Source organism: Sinohyriopsis cumingii, chromosome 19 (assembly GCF_028554795.1).
Source record: "Sinohyriopsis cumingii isolate HCF-2022 chromosome 19, ASM2855479v2, whole genome shotgun sequence".
Classification (NCBI taxonomy): Eukaryota; Metazoa; Mollusca; class Bivalvia; order Unionida; family Unionidae; genus Sinohyriopsis; species Sinohyriopsis cumingii.
Genome location: NC_142979.1, coordinates 28,386,649 through 28,407,251, shown reverse-complemented (window position 1 = coordinate 28,407,251; position 20,603 = coordinate 28,386,649). Strand labels below are relative to the sequence as shown.

Below are 20,603 nucleotides of genomic sequence, written 5' to 3'. Positions count from 1 at the left end.
ATATATATATATATATATATATATATATATATATATATATATATATGTGCGTCTGGAGCAAACTAGTGTACTATATAAACTTGAAAAATAATGGAACACACAACTCGCTTCAGAAAATTAAACTAAAGACAGGTGGTATTATATTATTCAGGTGAGATTTCTGTGTCTCTGTCTTGACTTTGAATGGAAACAGAAACTTTCAAAAAGGAATTGCTTCACGTTAATTTTATGAAATCAAATATGATTACAGCATCCTTTAATTGCTACCTAATTATGCTATAGCCGTCATTATTACTTAACCTAATTCAACATAGCTAGTAAAAGAGTTCTTTTTAACCAGATTTGAACACAGGGTCTGTTTTCTTACAATCAGCGATACCCAAATATGGTGGAAAAAGATGAATTAGAACAGGAAAACCTCTTCCACCATACATTTTGATTAATTATTGCCATCATTATTATTATCATATTTGTATGTAAGCATGAACTATTTTGTCACTGAAAGAATCAACATTCATGATGGATAGGATCCAGATGATAGTAATGTTGAACTTGTATTAAAAAGGTATCGGTCAGGATGCATGGGTAGACTTGAGTAATTTATATAATTATCTCCGTACTATATGTAGTCCGCCGTGTTAATAGAAGTACTTTCTAGCCTTTTCAACAGTAAAAGCACTTATGAAATATTAGCGGCTGCCAATGCATACAGAGGAATATTATGACGCTATGCATCATCGAAGCGTTCATCACTGCTCGTCTGGGATGATTTTGTCTTGAGAGGCAAAGACATCAATGTCTCTTCTCGTGTATGGGCTTATGAAAAAAAAACTTTCTTCTGTTTCTATGGTGTAAATACTTGCCTTAAATAAATCAGATGCTTTAGTACAATACTATTTCACCTTGTGGATTTCAGTATTTTGCTAAGTATCCTGCCATTTTCCGGTTACACCCTCCTCTCACGTTTACTCTGTATCACTCCATTGAAATATTTCCGGGATGAATTGTACCCTTTACCACCAGATTTTCACATGGTTTCGTGAGATCTCTACGATAACATGGTCTGGTAAAATTCTTCGTTGATATATTTTACCTGATATAAAGCCCCTTGGTCAAAGTTTGTACGTGCAAAGTTACAATTACACAGCTCATTGCTATGAAACGTATCAAAACCTGTAGTTTGCAATCATTCAAACCAAAGTTCTCTTGCAATCTTAAAGTACATTATTAACACTATTCGTTAAACACACGCCGACACATGATACGTGTCTAAGTTAATAAACTGCCAGTGTCTCATCATCCAATGAAATAACATTCCCAAATTTTAGGAAATTCTTATCCTAACGTAATAAGGAAAGCTATGTTTTTTTTCTGGTTTCGATCGTCAACTATGACCAGTTATTTTGTCGTATTTTTTTTAGAAAGAAGCATGTGCATAAATTAGATTATGATTGTCCAATATAGAATATTCTTTAACTTTTGCCAATTAATTATCCCAACTTATGACTTCATAAGTTCGATGTTAAAAGATTGATATACATTAGGAAACTATTCTGAAAAATTAAATATAGAAGTCGTCTACATCTGTATATATTGTAAACAGCAGCATGCAAAATGAACAATGATGAATAAAGGAGATATATCTGTGTGACAGTATTTATCTCCTTTACGACTGGTGAAATGGATTTTCTCACCTGCAATGAGCCAGGCAAGGTTGAACAGCATTCCTATTCCAACAATGCAATAAACACATTTTGAACAAGTAATAACTTCCTCTACGGACTCATGATTTTCGTCGTGAACATCATGCTTTGGTAGCTTCGTCAATCTAGAAACCAGACTGGCCAATAAAATGGATACACATGCACTCACGATTAGCCAGATTGGCAGTAGCGGCTGTAGAGAGCAGTCGTTGATATAGATGACGCCTATTGAGAAAGACAAAGTGACGATGAATAAAATAGACAATGTTAAAGGTTGTGCACAAAATTTCTCTGTAAAAAAGGGGGTCGGTGATTTATTACAAGAATATCAAACTTTTGACTTAAAGTTCCCCAACAAGATTCCTGATTAATGTGTATTCGAAAGTCTAGGCTCTGAAGATCATTTGTTACAACATTTACTTGGTTGTAACGTTAGATTTGTGTTGACTGTCTAAGAAAAAGCAGCTTAATTATGATGGTTTTATTACCGGACGCTAAAACCAGAAGAACAATGGTGGTCGTTTAAATAACAAAGGTGTAGGGGCCCCCAGTGGCCCAGTGGTGTAAGGCTCTCACCGTTACGGATCACTGCCATCTCACCTAGTCTGCTTGGATTCGAGTCACGGGCTTAGTCAAGGTGTAGATGCAAGAAAGCCTGCTGTTGTTTGAAAACTTTATTACCATTACGTTAGTTCTGAGAGTTATCATACCAGTATAGATTGCATACTACATGTATATCCAACGTCGTTGTAATGGACAAGAACATAAACATATTTGATAAGTGTCGGGGGGGGGACAAATAATGAATATGGAAATAAAATTATATATCGTTGTAAAACCATAATACCAATGTGAAATGTTGCAAACTATATATATATATATATATATATATATATATATATATATATATATATATATATATATATATATATATATATATATATATATATGTTGCATTAAACTTTATGGTAAGATTTTAGTTAGATTTCACTGATTAAGACTATCGACCAAATTACAAGTATACATATCAGAGAAATAAAGAAATGTGAGAGGTGAGTATAACAAGTACAAACAGAATACGTTTAAGACTTGATATATTCATTTCTGCTAGAATCCTATATAAAGACACTGTAGATTAATCTAGACTTGCAAAGTTGCAATTGATATATCTCATGGTATGTTTTGGATTTGCATATGAAAAGTAGATTTGACAACATATGCTTTACATGTAAAATTTCATGTGTATATATGTGTGTTTGTGCATGAGCGCGCGTTGTACCTATATAAAGAACGGTTTGTATGGATTTTGCATTAAAATTATTGTGCAAAATGCCAGGAATGCATACGAATGGAGTTAACTCTTCATAATTCACATCCTTTCCGAGGTACACGTTATAAAATATAGATCTAAAGGGATTGTAGCTATTCACAGTCCTTTTTGAAATTATTACTTTTTTAACTTCTGTTTTCATCTATTTAAATTAGATAAATAGAGACTATTAGCACTGTTGGTTTAACCCAGAAAATAAGTATTCGAGCAGAGAACGTGCGGCCATTACATCACTAACGAGTACGTCGAAACGAGCAGGAGACTAGTCTAAGCGAAATGACGAATCAACAAGAGGCAATTCAATATTTTGAAGTTATTTAGAGTTATCAGCATGATCTAATGCATTGTTATGCTTTACTTACCATTGCTACTGACCTTAATATTGTTTTTATCATCTCGGTATTCCTCTCTCTCTCTCTCTCTCTCTCTCTCTCTCTCTGTTTGTCTGCCAATTTTGCCATAATAGGGTAAAACAGACATGCTGGCTGACAATCCAAGAGAGAGAAGGGGTACTTATAGAGAAAATTACTCATCCATCATCACGCATGACAAGGTAAATACTGATATCCTTTCAGTTACAAATACTAATTATAACCATAAGGAGTAATTGTTTTGAAAATCACCTGCGCAACTAATGCACCAGTGCTGTTATACACATCGTAAATGGAGTGAGTGAATGGATGGGTGATTTGGATTTTTAAAGTAGCTTTAAAAATATTGCAGCCATATCGCTAGCATGTCTGCAGTGTAGCAGTTTATAGTGATGTCTAGCAATGGGGCATCATGCCGCAGACATGTAGTATGATGTCCCACTCAGTCACGTTATCCTGAAACCAGGCCGACCAGTCCTAACACTAGCCTCTTAATGCTGAACGCTAAGCGAGGCAGCTGTTAGGACCATTTTTATTGGTATTACTCGACCGGGGATCGAACTCACGATCTCCCGCATCCGAGGCGGACGCTCTAACCACTAGACCACCGGAGCGATCCATTGTAAATGGAAGAATAGGTGACGATGCCGATAAGGATATATTCACACCTTTCATTTGCGCTACAGGTTTCTTCAGGTGGTTGTAGAATGTCAATGATCTGTCTGGAGTCACACCAAAAAAATACAAGCAATGATTCCTTGACTATTGAGAACAGTTTCTTCTTCATTCAAACTTTCAGAGTACACAGATTTACAGAATTTCAGAAACATAGTTCACTGCGCTTATCCACAATAAATCTGGAAAATCAGATGAATATTATCAAAACCCCAAAACAATAATGCAATCTGATTTTAAAACTGCGTTTCTTATTGATATACAACGAGACACTGAGGAATCCGAAGAACACTTTGAATATTTTGGTACTCCTGTACTCACAGACAAAAGCATAATCGATCAAGAAGCTGGAGCACTGATGTCCTTTATTGCAAACAAAAGACAAATCGATATTTTAAAATTACGTTGCATTTTAGGATGAGAAATTTAACATTTTTATTGAAGATATTGCTCCTTGTTTATGGTTTAGTGTAGACAAAGGAGAAACTATATTAAACAGCGTTGATTATTTTCTACTTCTTTCAAAATCACGTGTAAAAAGAAGGAATTACATATTGAAGAGAAAAGAATGCAAGATGTTTTGCAGAAAGTGACAATTACTCAACAATAGATTCAGAGAGTAACAATTGCATATTTATGAAAATCTTAAAGTCCGAAACATTTCAACAAGTATTCGAATGATTTTTGTGTTTTTAAGGGACATTTTACGAAACTTGCCAAAGCCTAATCAAAGGTAAGACTGATTAATCAAAACAAAGTATGAAACATACAAGACACAGGTAGAACTGAGCTTTTAAGCGGACAGGTATTTGTTGAGTTGGATACTCAAATGGAAGAGAACTTAACTCTACTGTAGAAAACATTCAACAATAATGAAGCACTCTGTCTTGTGGCAGTTTTGAAAGAATACATTACCTGTAATGGAAAGAATACTAAAAACAAAGTTTTTATTTTCATAAATAGATATATTTATATCTGCTCTCCATTGCAGGCAAAATCCTTGCTAGATTGTTGCTGAACAGACTTGTGCCCACTATTGCAGAAGAACATACTCCAGAGAGTCAATGTGGCTTCATAGCCTATAGGGGCACAACTGACATGTGTTCGTCCTGAGACAGATCCAGGAGAAATTTCGAGAACGAAACAAAGGACTGTACATCACATTTGTGGACCTGACGAAAGCATTTGACACGGTGAGCAGAACTGGACTGTGGAAGTGAAAAATCCTCGAAAGGCTCGGCTGTCCTCCAAAGTTCCTTACCATGGCCATCCAACTACATGAAGATTAGCTTGGTCAGGTGAGAAACAATAACGACCTGTCACAGACCTTCCCCAATGTAAATAGTGTGAAACAGGGCTGCGTTTTAGCCCCCACACTGTTCTTAATCTTCTTCAGCATGATGCTCCAAAAAAGCATCAGAAGACCTTGATGACGAAGATGGCAAATATATATCAGATTTCGCACTGATGGCAACCTCTTCAACTTAAGGTGACTTCAGGCTCACACCAAGACCTTGGAAAAACAGATTAGAGAACTTCTCTTTGCAAATGATGCCGCCCTTGTTGCCCACACAGCCGCCACCTTACAGCGCGTAACATCCTGCTTTTCAGAAGCTTGCCAGCTCTTTGGACTTAGTGTTAGTCTAAAGAAAACGGAGGTACTTCACCAGCTCCCAAGGAAGAGTACCGGCCACCAAGCATCTTCATTTACCAGACAGAGCTGAATGTAGTTCACCAGTTCACCTACCTGGGCTGTGTGATATCCTCTGATACCAAGATCGACAAAGAAATAGACAACAGGCTGGCCAATGCAAACAGCGCATTTGACAGACTCTGTAAACGAGTGTGGTACAATGCCTGTCTCAAGAGAGATACAAAGATCAGCGTCTACAGAGCTGTCGTACTGATTACCCTCCTATATGGCGCCGAATCCTGGGTCACCTACAGCCACCACCTCTGCCTCCTTGAACGCTTCCATTAGCGATGCCTCCGCACCATCCTCAACATCAACTGGAGTGACTTCATCACCAGCACCGAAGTCCTCAAGCAAGCAGGGATCACCAGCGTTGAGGCCACGCTCATGAAGATACAGCTACGCTGGACAGGGCACGTCTCCAGGATGGAGGATCATCACCTGCCAAGGACTGCACTGTATGGTGAGCTGTCCGCTGGCCACCGTGATAGAGGGGCACCTCGAAAGAGATATAACGACTCCTTGAAAAAGACCCTCACCACCTGTGGCACCGATCACCACCAATGGGCATCACAAGCTGCTGACCGTGAAAGCTGGAGACGTACAGTTTGCCAGGCCACTGCCACTTTTGAAGAAAAAAAAACAACAGATGGACAAGCTTGGAGGAAAAATGATAGCAAAGAAAAATCCGGGAAAGGTCGAGATCACCCACTTCAAGCCGGACATTTCCCTGCAGCCTCTGTGGACGAACGTGCCTGTCATGTATTGGGTTCTTCAGCCACCAGCGCGCGTGCAATAGACGTGGACATCCCCCTTCGTAAATCTTCGCAAACGATATCTTCAAAACCGTCCACCCCCCGATCTTGAAATAAGTGCTAGTATCAGCCAAATAAAAGCTTTATCTTATTTAAGGTCTTCCTATTTCGAGCGAATAACGTTCTAATATTTTGGTTATTTGGTCGCTGGTCTATCAACAATGTTGTGTGATTTCGTAGTCCGTAACCGCGGTCAATACTTACGTACTTTAGAACAAATGAATACTTATTACCAGTAATTTGCTTTCACTGCCGTTCACAAGGGTATATTTTTAGCTAACTATTGATCCACTATCTACGATATTAAATTAATTTTTGAATGAATTTTATTTCAGAATAAAAGTCGTTCTAGTGTGCGAAATAACACATAATAATAATAATAATGAGAACTTTGTATAGCGCCTAATCTTTAGAAGCTCTAAGCGCTTTACAACATTAGACAACACCTACATCATAAAAAACACATATAAAGATATTGTTACAGAAAACAAACACCATGAAATTAGAAAACATAAAAACATACTGCAAATATTTAAGGCATGGAACATTATTCGGTCTTTAAGTTTGTTCTTGCAGTCGAAATAAGTGTTTTAAGAGCACTCTTGAATGGGATTACTGTGTCTTTGTGTCTAAGTTCAGTGTGCAATTCATTCCACGTTGCTGGGCCCTGGTAGGAAAAGAACGTTATCCATATGTTTTCGTTTTCGTAGTGGGAATAATGAGTGTATAATTGTCAGAAGAGGAGCATAAGTATCTTGCTGGTGTGTACACATGGGTAAGGTCGGATAGGTATGTTGGACTGGAGTCCGTCAGTGAAACGTAGTACAGAGAACAAATGTTGTGTTTGATTCTGGGTCGAATGGATAGCCAGTGTAGGGTACAGAGCAGCGGGGAGGTGTGCATAATATCACGTGATATACCTGGCCTCCTGCTTTCATTGCTACGATAACGTTATCACGTATGTGTTAGGCTTGGCTTACGGACATTGTTTGTCTGCAAAAGTATAAAAATGTACAATATAATCAACTGTTCAGCAACATAAAATAACTTTCTATTGTGATACCTTTTCTATAGTTAGTTTTATGCGTCCTGATAAAACGAGGTCACTGGGACTGCAAATATAAACAGTCATCGTCAAGAAAAATGTGCGTATTTTGTAGAGTTTAGTTTCAGCAACAACACAGAAATATATATTTTATTCGTGTTAGTATTATTAGACAGACCGGAAGATCTACTTTATTCAAAAAGCACAACTACAAACAAATAAAACGCCAATATAAGTGACCATTCCCACAATACTAAATGCTGATACTTACCCAGTATCAGTTTTGTAATCGTCATGGCCATCATTGCCAACACGAGGAAGACGATGCAGCAAAAGATGCCTATAATAATAATAATAATAATAATAATAATGTTTATTTGTACTGCAGGTCATTGATCCATGATACAAATCCATACGTCATGCGGTATAAATATATTATAGTTTTAACTTGATAACTTAGTGTGTCTGCTGAGAACATCATATGGACACCTAATCGTTATTGATTTGTTATTAAGTAAAACACACAAATATGTTGCGCAGTGATCAAACAATATAAACTAAAGAAAACCCCAAAATCTCTAAGCTATGAAGCAAGTTTTGTGATATTAACAATATGGAGAATATATGTACCAGACGTTGATGATACAATATTTTCCCTAATCTTAAAATTAGTGTTATAAGCAACGACAACTCATCAGAATATTTCTATTATAATTTTGCATATAAATCGTAATTTTTTTTATTGTAGGGTCTTTTGCATAAGAAAGAAAGTAAATACTTTCTTCGTAAATCTTCATACAGCGAAAAAGATGTTATGAAATATAATTCATTTTCAACACTACCATTACAGATATGATACAATATTTCTTCATAATAAATAATTTCAAATCTTCATGTATTACCTAACAGTAACAAATTACCAGTTATAAGCCTGGGTATTATGTGACAAATAAATCTGCCCACTATAATTTCAAGATAATTTTGACAAGTGAAATATATTCTCTGTGAACAATAGAAATTCAATCTTTCCAATAATTCACTCTCTTGATACAGTTTTGTATAAACCTATCTTCACACCTCTGATCAAAGATTGTAAGAATTACATTTTCATCGTTCACGCCTTTGCTACACTAAATATAGTCAAATTCTTACATTAAAAAGCTTTCTAACACTGACCAGTTCATCAATTACAAATTTTCTCCTCATCATAATTGTATAGTGTAACATTGCTAAAAAGGTGTTTTCTGGCATTTTCAGGAACTGGAAGATTCAGGCTAATACACAATGTGACATTTAAATTGCCAGGATGCTTAAGAAACCCCAAACAAATCATTGGATGTAACATCTACCCTACCTCCTCACCATTGCGTAAGATATTTTTTTTACATATTTATTCATATTTCAATAAAATATATACTTTTCAAGTGATCCCATTGTACACTGCATTCTGAACTGGTTTGCTTTAAGCAGCTATACAATTGATGTTTCCATTATTGTACATTTATACTGACTTCTGTATGATCAACAAATGCCATTGGCAATCCTTAACCGAATCAAGTGACATAGATGCAAAAAAAGGTTCTCCACAATGATTTATCTCCCTTACTCCTTGATGAATCGGACCATGCATGTCTACATGTTGCATATAATCATATGTTTTGAGGATGGTATATAACATTTGTTAACATCTGGTTCAGAACCCTTATAAAAATTAAAACTACTCGCAATTATTAATTTACAGTCAGCATACTTCTCTTCAAGTAAGCGTGTCTAGTTGATACAACAGTATATACATTTTCCTAAAGGTGAAAAAGAGAGAGATAAAAAAAACATAATTTAAGTTCCTCTTCAACACCTTTTCACCTCAGAATATAACTAAACATACAATATTTTTTAAATATATGTTTCGCTGAATATATTATAATTCTTGAAAAGGAACTTACAAGTGAAATACCATCTATCACATCAGTTTATTTTTAGATACTGTAGATGTTTGTTCATACCATATCAAAATATTTTATAACCGTTTCTATGAAACATATCTGTAGTTTCCACGAACGTTTCAACAAAACTTAGTATATCACATGTCATAATATAGATAATAAAATCGGACGTATCTTCTATGAAGAGTTTTCCACTTAATCTCTCCATATTCCATTCTAAACAGCTTAATAAAGAATACAAACAGTTCTTAACCGCACTGTGAAAGCCTATGCAGGAATTCTAGCTTTGGGATATGAGACAAATATAACTGCTATCCCCATCCAAGACATGGGCCTAAACATCTATTTTAACTTGTCAGGTTTGTAGAAGGCTCTCCTTCTTTGTCCGACAACTATGTTGTCCGATAACTTTGTTTTCCAAAATCAGATAAAAGTTATTCAGAGACTTTCTGACTCTCAGTGGAAATCATCTACCAGCCGGACTGTAACTTGCAGTAGGATCCAAGGTTCTCTCTCTCTCTCTCTCTCTCCCTCTCTCTCTCTCTCTCTCTCTCTCTCCCTCTCTCTCTCTCTCTCTCTCTCTCTCTCTCCCTCTCTCTCTCTCCCTCTCTCTCTCTCTCTCTCTCTCTCTCTCTGAAAAATTAGATGATCACTGGTCTCAGTTTATGTTCAGAACACGGGGAGCTTTCCATATTTCGAAGTTTGATATTGTAAAATTGGCAGGTCACTATCTGCTATCCCTTTTTGTGAGAATATCCCTTTTTCCTTACATCACAATTCGTCACTGTATACGGCACAAAATCTATAAGTTTTACTTGAAATGATCTAGCAATCAGGACACTTTTACGTTAGTGCCTGGTCGGCTTAAAATTGCTTCTCACCTTCTCACATAACTTTAAAGCGAATCTTAGTCAAGGGAGGTAATGCAATCTGTAATTGTTAACAATCTACCGTTTCATTAATTTTAACGTTGAATTTCGGGAAATCGGCTTGAGCACATTTTATAAGAGAAACGGATTTGTAATCTTTACATGATGTTCTGCAAAATGCATTAAAAAGTTAAATATTTTCCTCACAATTAACCTTACGCATAAAATACGATGGCACCGCGGTGCTCACCTTTCCGAAACAATGTGACTAAAACCACCTGTGCACATTTTATCATAAATATCTGAAGTTTACTTCACAATGAAAGGAAGCACCAAGTCTTCACACTTTAACGATGACAATGATGATGATGATGATGATGATGATAATGACGACGACGATGAGAAAGAATGCGACGATGATAATGGTGATTGGAGGAACATCTCACCACATAAGCGACACAAGCGACACTTTTCCGAGATCTCTTTTCCTTTTTCCATTGCGATTGTCGTGCTTCTTCTGAGCTAGAACTAAATAAATTTATATATAAAGATACGATAAAAGTTAAGCAAATTTAAATGGCAAATACAAGCAAATAAACAATTTTTATCTAGAAAAGATACAAAAAGAATGTAGCATTCCTTTCAAAAGCGTTTGGAATATAAATTCAGCGAAACAAGTTCACATTGGGATAAATGTATCGACTTAAAGCAAATTAACAAAAAATGTAATTAAAAGATGATTTATATATCGAAAAGAAGTTTCTTAAAATTTGAAAATAGGTTTCAGATATAAATAAAAGCAACCTTACGTCTTCAAGTGCTTGTTATATTTAATTTATCTAGGTCGATTTCGATCTATGTTGTTAACTTCGAGTCACCTTTCTCATTGTATGAACAAATCGCTACAGTAGTTATGTGGGTGACTATGTGTACTTACGAGAACTAACATCACGCCGTAGGTTTCCCCGTGGGGCCGTTGTGGAAACTTACAGGAAATCATATGTTAAAATTTTCCATGTGTTTAACATCAGGATGATCCCCTGGTGTAAAAAGTGTTTGGGTCCTTATGAGAAATCGTATGCTAAAATTGCAATATGCGGGGTCGTTATAAGTAGGTAAGGGAAATGTTACGTTAATTTGCAGATTGTTATAGATTGTTTCCATGTCGAAAACGTAAAAGGATCTTACGGGAAATGTAATGCTCAAATGTTTTCATTACAATCGAACTCACATTCCTATTATCCTGCACCGATTTTTTTTATTGTTAGCCCCACTATCTATCGAATACGATAGTAGTATTTACAGATACACCCTACACTTACATGTACACAAATATACTATCAAATAAGGGTAGCATTATTTATATACACACAGAAGCATCATGCAAACATCATATACGATCACTCACAAGCGGTCAAAAGCGAAAGTGTTTAGAAACAAACTATACCACATTCAAGTATGAGATAAAGGGTTAAGGAATTTTTAGTTTTAGTTGGAAAGATGGACATAGACATGGATATACACAAGAAAAGTAATATGTGTATTTGGAGAACGTGTCCACACTTTCGTGATCTCCCTGGTGACCATATCAGATTGTGTTCAATGCAGTCCCGTTAGGTAAAGACCAGGGGGAGATCACTTTGTGTGGACATTATCCGCAAGCACCTATACTGCTTGACTATGCTTGCATTACATAAAACATAATGACTTGCTAATTAGACCACTTATATCGGTATAATTGTCAATGAAAACGTTTGTTTCAGGGGAGGGGTTATTTTTTTTTAAATATAAATTATATTAATACGGATTACGTGAGGTCATATCGTTCTGCCATGGCGCATTACCTCCTGACCAACTACCGAGAACAATTTAGCTCGATAATATTAGCGAGTCAAAAGTGTGGTGTGCCTGAAAATAAGAAAATCATCACAATATGCGATGCAAGACAGATCGAGTTAAATACTGGCTGGACGTTTATGTATTCCACCTAAACTTTAGAATGGCCAAGGATTGTAAACAATTATTACAATAACGTTGATAGCATTTTGGTAGCGTCATCGTTAGTATAATCAAATAGTAAATTGACATCTGTTACTTTCTCTCCAATAGCATTCACGTGTCCATATGCTAGCGTAGCAATTTTGTCATTGTCATTAAGCATGTTAATCGTTATGTTCCGCGTGAAGTTGTGTCGGGTATTCCAAATCGATCTCAAGAATATAAACGGTATCATAATCGGAATCCAGCTGCCGTTGATAAAAACTATCCGGATTTGTCCACACAATTCCCATTCCGGCATTTTCTGCGACATCGCCCACTCATATAGATTAATTTTATCCAGATAAATGATATATTTTGACTCCTCGATGGGATTATAATAAGGTAAAACATGTATTGTTGCCGCGTGAACGCTTATGTGTATCTTTGTGATACAACTGCGGATATACTTTTCAATAAAATTAAACATGTAGACGTCAGTCAGTAACTCCAGCGTGATTTTGCTGATTTTAAGCCCGGCATCCCACGACAATCAGTATTTGTTGGAGAGTGATTTAAGAAGTATGATAATGAACTCGAGGAAGAATAAAGGGACCATCAGAACAAGGACAAAAAGGAAAAGAAAAGAGGATTTGAATTTATCTTTTACTGTGAATATCCGCCAAATACTGGAACTCATTTCCTAATAATGCGTAGCTCATTGTGCTTGTGACAAGTATATACAATAACCCATGCTTGTCACTGTCCAAATTGTCGCAAGATTGCACGAGGACGAGAAAGTGCTTTCGAGATTCTTGTAATCTTGATGATTTGGTCAAATTGATTTTAGATCCTATCAACGATAAGAACATCCAGGGTTATGGAACTGTCATCAATATGCCACAATTGGCTCAAAATTACGAAGAAAATGGAAGACAATCTCTTTCGTAATATTATTCAAACGAATGAACTTAATGTCCAACAGTCACCATCGATAGAACTAAACTCATTTACATGAAAGTGGGAAACGGACATTATTAAAATTCCAAGAGGTTTTTGTCTATTAATGTCAATAGAATGCTCAAAACATTTCGAATGACAGAATTTGGTAAAACCTAAATACCACACTTTTGAAAACTGAAGCAAAAAAAACACTTTCTGCCACCACCCCCATTCCCTTGAACTTTGTTATTACTACTCAGATGGCATGCACACAGAACAACGAGGACATTCTACACGGCAGATACTTTTTGCTGTCAAGAAGAAATGTTGAAATATTGCTGACCCGATGTGGAACTTTTACGACGATGTTGTTGAAAATTTCAACAATTATTTTTGAATCACAGAGATATCAATTCCTTGAAGAAAAGTTAAACCAGCGCTAGATAGTGTTTATTAGTCTAAAGAAAAAGTTAATCCCCGACAACAAATTGGCTACCATACAACCAAAGTCTTATCTTTTTTTTAGGCGTCCATATTCCGCAATTGCTTGCACTGACTCCATTATTTTGGTGAAAGGGAAAGAAAATAGATACAACATGCTAGATAAAAACTGGAGGTCTTTCTGTAGATGCATGGGATTAAGAAAACTCAAAGATTGTCTCCAAATTTCGGGGATATTTATTTTACGTATACCTGACGTCTTTATCGAGAACTAAAACGTCCTTTCTCAGAGTTCACCGTGGGAGAGTTGTACAAGGATATATTCCGGTCATGCCTGAGCTTAGAAAGATAAGGATACCAATATTCGTTTACACAAACGCCGACTTAGATAAACGAGTAATTCAGCACAGAAAGAGGATGAAAGACCCATTAGGGACTCTAAGTTCACTGAACTCGAGCACAATGCTGTGCATTGCGACCAGAGTAATGCCGTACACGGCGACATCAACGATGCAGAGCGACCATGCCACTTCTCTACTACTATCGACAGCGATGCAAAACGACCTCACTGCTTTATTGGCAGAAGTGATTTTATGCGCGTGTCTATCTATGGATGTCAGTCCACGCACTCGCAAATCACTCCGGATGCCACTGTTTCACCGAGATTTACAAATAAAAAAAATAATGTGCTTTATATGGGGGTTTTGCCAAGCTATCGCGACTTTCAAAGTCGATTGAACACGTTCAATGTTGACCTAAAGATTCGGATGGATTAACCACAACCAAAACTTTAGCTAGAACCCGATTAGTTGTTGTTGTTGTAGGGTTTAACGCCATTTTTCAGCACACGATAGGCTATACATGGCGGCCAGTATTAATAGTGGGTGAAGAACCCGCGAAAACCCCTGAAAAAAACACCGACCCACGAGAAGCTACTGGCAAGCTTCCTCACATACCCACATTAGCCGAATCCGAGACTCGAACCCCCGCAGACAGAGGTGAGATGGCAGTGATCCGTAACGGATAGCGCTTTAGACCACTCGGCCACTCGGGGCCCCAGAACCCGATTAGTCTAATTGGGACTAGTCACAGTACAATGTCCCGGTTGAAGTGTATCCAAGACTGGGAGCATAAACGTTAAGCTTTCCTGGAGCATGCTCTGTGTTCTCCGTACTGCCATTTTCTTTCCTTTGGTGGTTGCATATTTATAATCAACCTGGATACTTTAGAAGAGATAAACTATAGTATGCCTTCTTCGCCGCAAGACCGCATTTCAAGAGTGCAAGTAGAGGAGCTGGAATACTGAAAAAGATGAAAACTTAATGTATTACAAAAAAAAGCATAAGCCGAGGTACGGCCTCCAAAGGAGACTTCTTCAATAATTTTAGCGTGCGTCTTAGTGGCTGAAAAATTTCTTTCCCAGTCTTTACCAGTAGATACCATTTGTGAAAAGTGTGACTATTTTCTCAAAAAGAAGGACACTCCTGTGAATGACTAACATAAAATTCTTACCTTTGTCATCGTGTTGCGACCAAGTCTGTGGAGGGCAGTCAGTGATTTTGTTCAAGAATTAGTAAGTTAACCATGTACTGTTAACAGACCCGATTCCAAATAAAATTCCGTTGAACATTGGACGGCCCGTGGTGTGCGCCTTGGATTTTGAGGACGAGTTGCATGCAGAAAGGACACGATCACCAACTCTTTACCTGTGCACGAAAGATCAATGGTTTTAAAAATATTAAGAAAAGAGATGAAGACATGCTGTGTACTTCCGCGTGCACAAGACATCTGCAGTATTTTATCTATGTATCAAAACTTGCCAATAAGTATGCACAGCCAGATGGTTACACCAATAGATTTACGACTAGAAAAATTAACGTGATCCGAAAAGTCATGAATTCGATGATTGGTTACAACATATTGTTAATTTTGCCGCACACATTGTATCAGATTGATCAAATTAACGAATTGAACTTAGAACAAGAGAGAGAAAAGCAAGAAGGCAAAGTGGAATCGTGGACAATTTTAAAAAATTGGCCGACGAAGAACTTAAAACAAAGAAAGAATTACGACGACCACACGAAGTAGTAGTTGTTGTTGTTGTGGGGTTTAACGCCATCTTTCAGCACACGATAGGCGGCCAGTATTAATTGTGGAGGAAGAACCCGGGAAAACCCCGGAAAGAACCACCGACCCACGAGAAGCTACTGGCAAGCTTTCTCACATACCCACATTGGCCGAATCCGAGACTCGAACCCCCGCAGACAGAGGTGAGATGGAAGTGATCCGTAACGGAGAGCGCTTTAGACCACTCGGCCACTCGGGGCCCCAGTAGTAGTGGTAGTAATAATAGTAGTAGTAGTAGTAATAGTAGTAGTAGTAGTAGTAATAGTAGTAGCAGTAGTAGTAGTAATAGTAGTATTAGTAATATTAATAGTAATGTGGAGATAACATTCCCAAAGAGGTTACGGTCAATGAACTATGCAAAGACTAGACGCCAGAGCGTTGACATAGACTCTATGTGACACATGTAGTTCAATAATGTTACATACGTTCCTGTTTATATACAGCTTTAGTGATTTTAATTTGTGCGTTATTTGTGTAGGGTCTCATTTATGCCTTGTGTGTTATCGTGTTGTAATTTGTTTACACTGACGTTGAAATGTAAGTATTTGTATTAGTTATTCCTACTCTACCATGTCTTAAATAGTTAATAGAATCTCAGAACTATATAGAATCTCAGAATTATATAGAATCTCAGAATTATAAACACCATTGTTTTGGCTGTATCCTATGTTTTTAAAGTGATTGACAAAAACTTTAATCGCCAAACTACGTAGACATTATTTTTACGTTTTTGATAATTGATTTGCTGGACCAATTGGTTAAGGCAAAAGCAAATTGTGCAAAGCTTCATGGAGCACAAATCACATGTTTTCGATAGTCCATCACAACGTGTCGTGAGGTGTAATAAAGAGTGTCAGTCGTCTAACTCTTCGTTTGTATCTCTCTAAAAACGTTATGAACATTATTCACATCGTCTCTTTCTGTCATATACTCAAATCAAAAATTAAAACTTTTTTAAAAACCTGGTGGAAGCGGAATCTTTAGATTATATAATTATTCGTTTGCACGCAAAGTAGGGTTGTTGTCCGGGTGTCCCTTCTACTCTACTGTAATCATACAATGTTGTATTTGTTTGAGCATAGCGTGTATGTATATACACTCCCTATCTTTTGTTCAATGTAAAACCTATGTGCAGAAAATAAGAATTTTAGTTTCTTTCCAAATTCGAAAGGTGCAGCCACTAAGGGAGAGGAGTTTTCAGAAAACCAAATGACACTTTTCAGGACCACCTAGATCTTTAGAAAAGATACGTGGTACTAAAACTACTGATTTTTGCCTATGTTTATATTTGGAACTAAAACTTAAACCCCGAAACCGTCTTTTATGTTTGCGTTTGGATATAGTGTGTATATAAACACTCCTACATATGCCAGCTTGTGTGTATAATTGTGTGTGATAGTATAGTATGTTCTTTTTTTTATATCAACATTCTTTCCCTTTTCGTTAGATAGTGAGAAGTGTGATGGATAGAAACAAAAGGAACTGGTGTTTTATAGTTGGTGTGTGTTGGATTGTGATCAAAAAGTGGGTACTGGACATTAGGAGTGTGTCTTATAATTAAACAATTTACATTTCTGGTATGAACCATTAACTTTTCAAGATGGAAACGGTCTATAAGATCCCCACCTTAACTTTGCATTTCCCGTAGTACCTATATGTACCCCCACATGTGAAATGGACAATTTTAACATAAGATTTTCCGTACGTACCCATACATCTGTGACCACATAGTACCATCCCAACGTTAAACCCATGGACAATTTTACATAGGATTTCCCGTATGTACCCGTAAGTACCTTACATGTTAAACGTATGGACAATTTTTTTATAGAAATCCGTGGTATCATCGGTATACCGGTCTCTTTCTAGTTGTATGTATCACGGTACTTTTTTCCACCGTCAAGGTACTTCGGAGTTACCATCATTAAGGAAGGTACAGAAACTCCCGATATTCTTGTACGAATTTAATGATATTAACAACATATTTTCATTTTTCCTCACAAAATAATTCATATTATTATTATTATTATTATTATTATTATTATTATTTTGTCACAAGTTAATTTTGAATATTGCAAATATAATCTTATTTTTGATTCTCTAATGATTGATGTGTGTCACGTTTGCCAGTGTCGTGGCCAAATTGGATGATCTGAAAAATATTCGGGTCAACTCAAAATTTTTGCAAAAATATCGGCTTAAAAAATGCCATATTTAGTTAAGCAGCAGGGAAGTCGTACAGACCAGGTGGCTCAGATAAATTTAAGCCTCCCACACAAACTTTCTCCGTACAACCCTCAGATTGCAAAAATAAACCTTCCTTCGCAAATTAATCATTAAAAATTCGCCCGGGGATGCATTTTCAGGCATAAAAAAAAACAACAAAATTTAGGGGGGGGGGTATGGTAAAGTTTGTTTGTGATTGCAAGATTGGGCTGCAATTTTATGAATAAATCTGATCAAGACCAACTCGATACCTACTACGTGGATCATGAAGATTAATCGTGACAAAACCGTGTGGTGTTGCCTGAGCGTGACTGAAGAAATTTTTGAATTTATTTATATCCATATCGCCGTTGCACCAAGTCTGATGGATATTCCTTAGCGTGTGAGTATCAACGCCATTAAATACCGATAAAATATTACAATTATCTCTAATCACCTTTGGAATTTGCGTATATCGCTGTGTCACGTAAATCACATCGGTGTTCCTATGTCGGCCACGCGAGAATATCCTAGCTGGGTTAGTTTGTTTATCCAGCATTACATCATCGAATACGACAAGATTATTAACATCGCCATCTAAATTCTCCACTGATGGAGCTTCATTAATGTCCGTGATAAATTCTATTGTGCCATCCTCAGTATTATCGCTAAATTCCTTAAGTACTTGATAACATCGCTGATCATCAACAGACGGCGCAACCAAATACAATTTGTCCCATTTTAACCATCTCATAATCAAATTTAGCAACAATTGCGTTTTTCCAGAACCAGATGGTCCAATGATTATCATTCTAATCGAATTTGGTAATGCCTCGATATGTTTTACTTGCTCGCGTTTTTTTGTGGCTGAAAAATCAATTACATTCATGTTATTAGAATAACATGGATTCATATTGTGTTAAGTGTCGCACTCGAACTGCTACGATAAATCCAATCGAAGTCGTTACACGCAACAACAGAAATGCAATCAAGGGAGAATGTGAAGTTTGCAAGACAATTAAGTTTAGATTTGTAAAAAAAAAAGTAGAACCGGAGGAGACATCGCAACCTCCTTAACAAATCTGCCTGGAGCTCCTTGGGCGAAATATCCCGGAGAGAAACATTTACCAGGATATAATTACTGCGGACCTGGTACAAGGCTAGATATAAGACTTAACGATAATAATCAACCAAATTCTGGCGAGGATCCAGTAAACGCCATCGATAACGCATGCTACTATCACGATCTTGCATATCGCAGCGGAGATTTACAACAAAGACATCTCGCTGATATTAAATTAATTCACGCAATAGATGCTATTCCTGATAAAAATTTCAAAGAGAAATTGGCAACTTGGTTAATAAAAGGCGCGATGAAAGGTAAATTAGTACTAGGTGCTGGTAATTTATAATGGAGCAAATATATTATTCTCCGCGAGGATTTTGGCGAGGAAAATCAGCAATTGCCAAACTTGCCAAGGCAGCAAAAGTAAAGCAATCTGTCGCTGAATCGTGGCTATCGAGACAAGCAGTCTGGCAAATTTATCTTCCTCCGCCTAAGAAAATACCATATGCAAGTTTCTCTGTCAGCGTCCCTAATGAAGTCCATCAGGCTGATCTTATGTTTCTTCCTTACGATACCGTCGACGGAGTCACATATAAATACGTGTTGACGGTTGTTGATATCGCTAGCAGATACAAGGAAGCGGAACCGTTATCGAATAAAACAGCAACAGAGATTGCTAAGGCGTTTAGCGAAATTTATTCACGATCTCCATTAACATGGCCGAAGCTTCTCCAGGTTGATCCAGGTCGAGAATTTCTTGGCGCGGTTACTTCACTGATGAAAAAGAATAATGTTAAAATCCGTCGCGGTATTGTAGGTGTTCATCACAATCAAGCTATCGTTGAGAGATTCAATAAAACTCTTGCAGAACGATTATTCGGATATCAATACGCGAGAGAATTTATCCAAGATAAACGATCTCACGATTGGGTAACAAGATTACCTCACGTGATTAACGCACTAAATAACGGAGTAACACGAACAATATCAATGAAGCCCGCAACTGCAATTACAAAACCAAATATACCACTAAAGCGAAGTTCCACAATTCCGCCTGTGCTAGGTAGTGTTATTGTAAGATATTTATACAAGGAAGGAGAAGCGGAGGGTGGCAGAAAAAGAGCAACCGATCCAACTTGGAGCGTTACGACACATAAAATATCAGCCGTAACAAGATCATCAGGAAGGCCAGCAATTTATTTTCTAGATTCACTAGCACCACAACGCGGATTTACCAAAGAAGAATTACAAATAATACCGAGAGATACTCAATTACCGCCGTCGTCACTTATGTGAAATTTAATTCTACCTAACTGAGATAATTTTCTTACTCGAGAAACTGCTAGATAAACTAAATTTGACCAGGAAATTCTATCATCGACGATCCAGACCTGGCCATCT

General features: G+C 37.0%; 1 protein-coding gene across 3 annotated transcripts in view; it reads right to left on the bottom strand.

The window, feature by feature from the left end:
• LOC149775334 (uncharacterized) overlaps window positions 1-20,603 on the bottom strand; it is a 39,950-nt gene that overhangs the window by 4,187 nt on the left and 15,160 nt on the right. For 2 of the 3 annotated variants that reach the window (XM_089943755.1, XM_089943757.1), the window contains exons 2-5: window positions 15,317-15,510; window positions 10,891-10,972; window positions 7,904-7,972; window positions 1,695-1,928 (exon numbers count right to left, since the gene is read on the bottom strand). In XM_089943755.1, the coding sequence (XP_089799881.1) occupies window positions 1,695-1,928; window positions 7,904-7,972; window positions 10,891-10,942 (355 nt within the window). In that variant the 5' untranslated portion in view covers window positions 10,943-10,972; window positions 15,317-15,510. The remainder of the gene's footprint in view (window positions 1-1,694; window positions 1,929-7,903; window positions 7,973-10,890; window positions 10,973-15,316; window positions 15,511-20,603) is intronic. The other variant, XM_089943758.1, reaches the window with a different exon arrangement.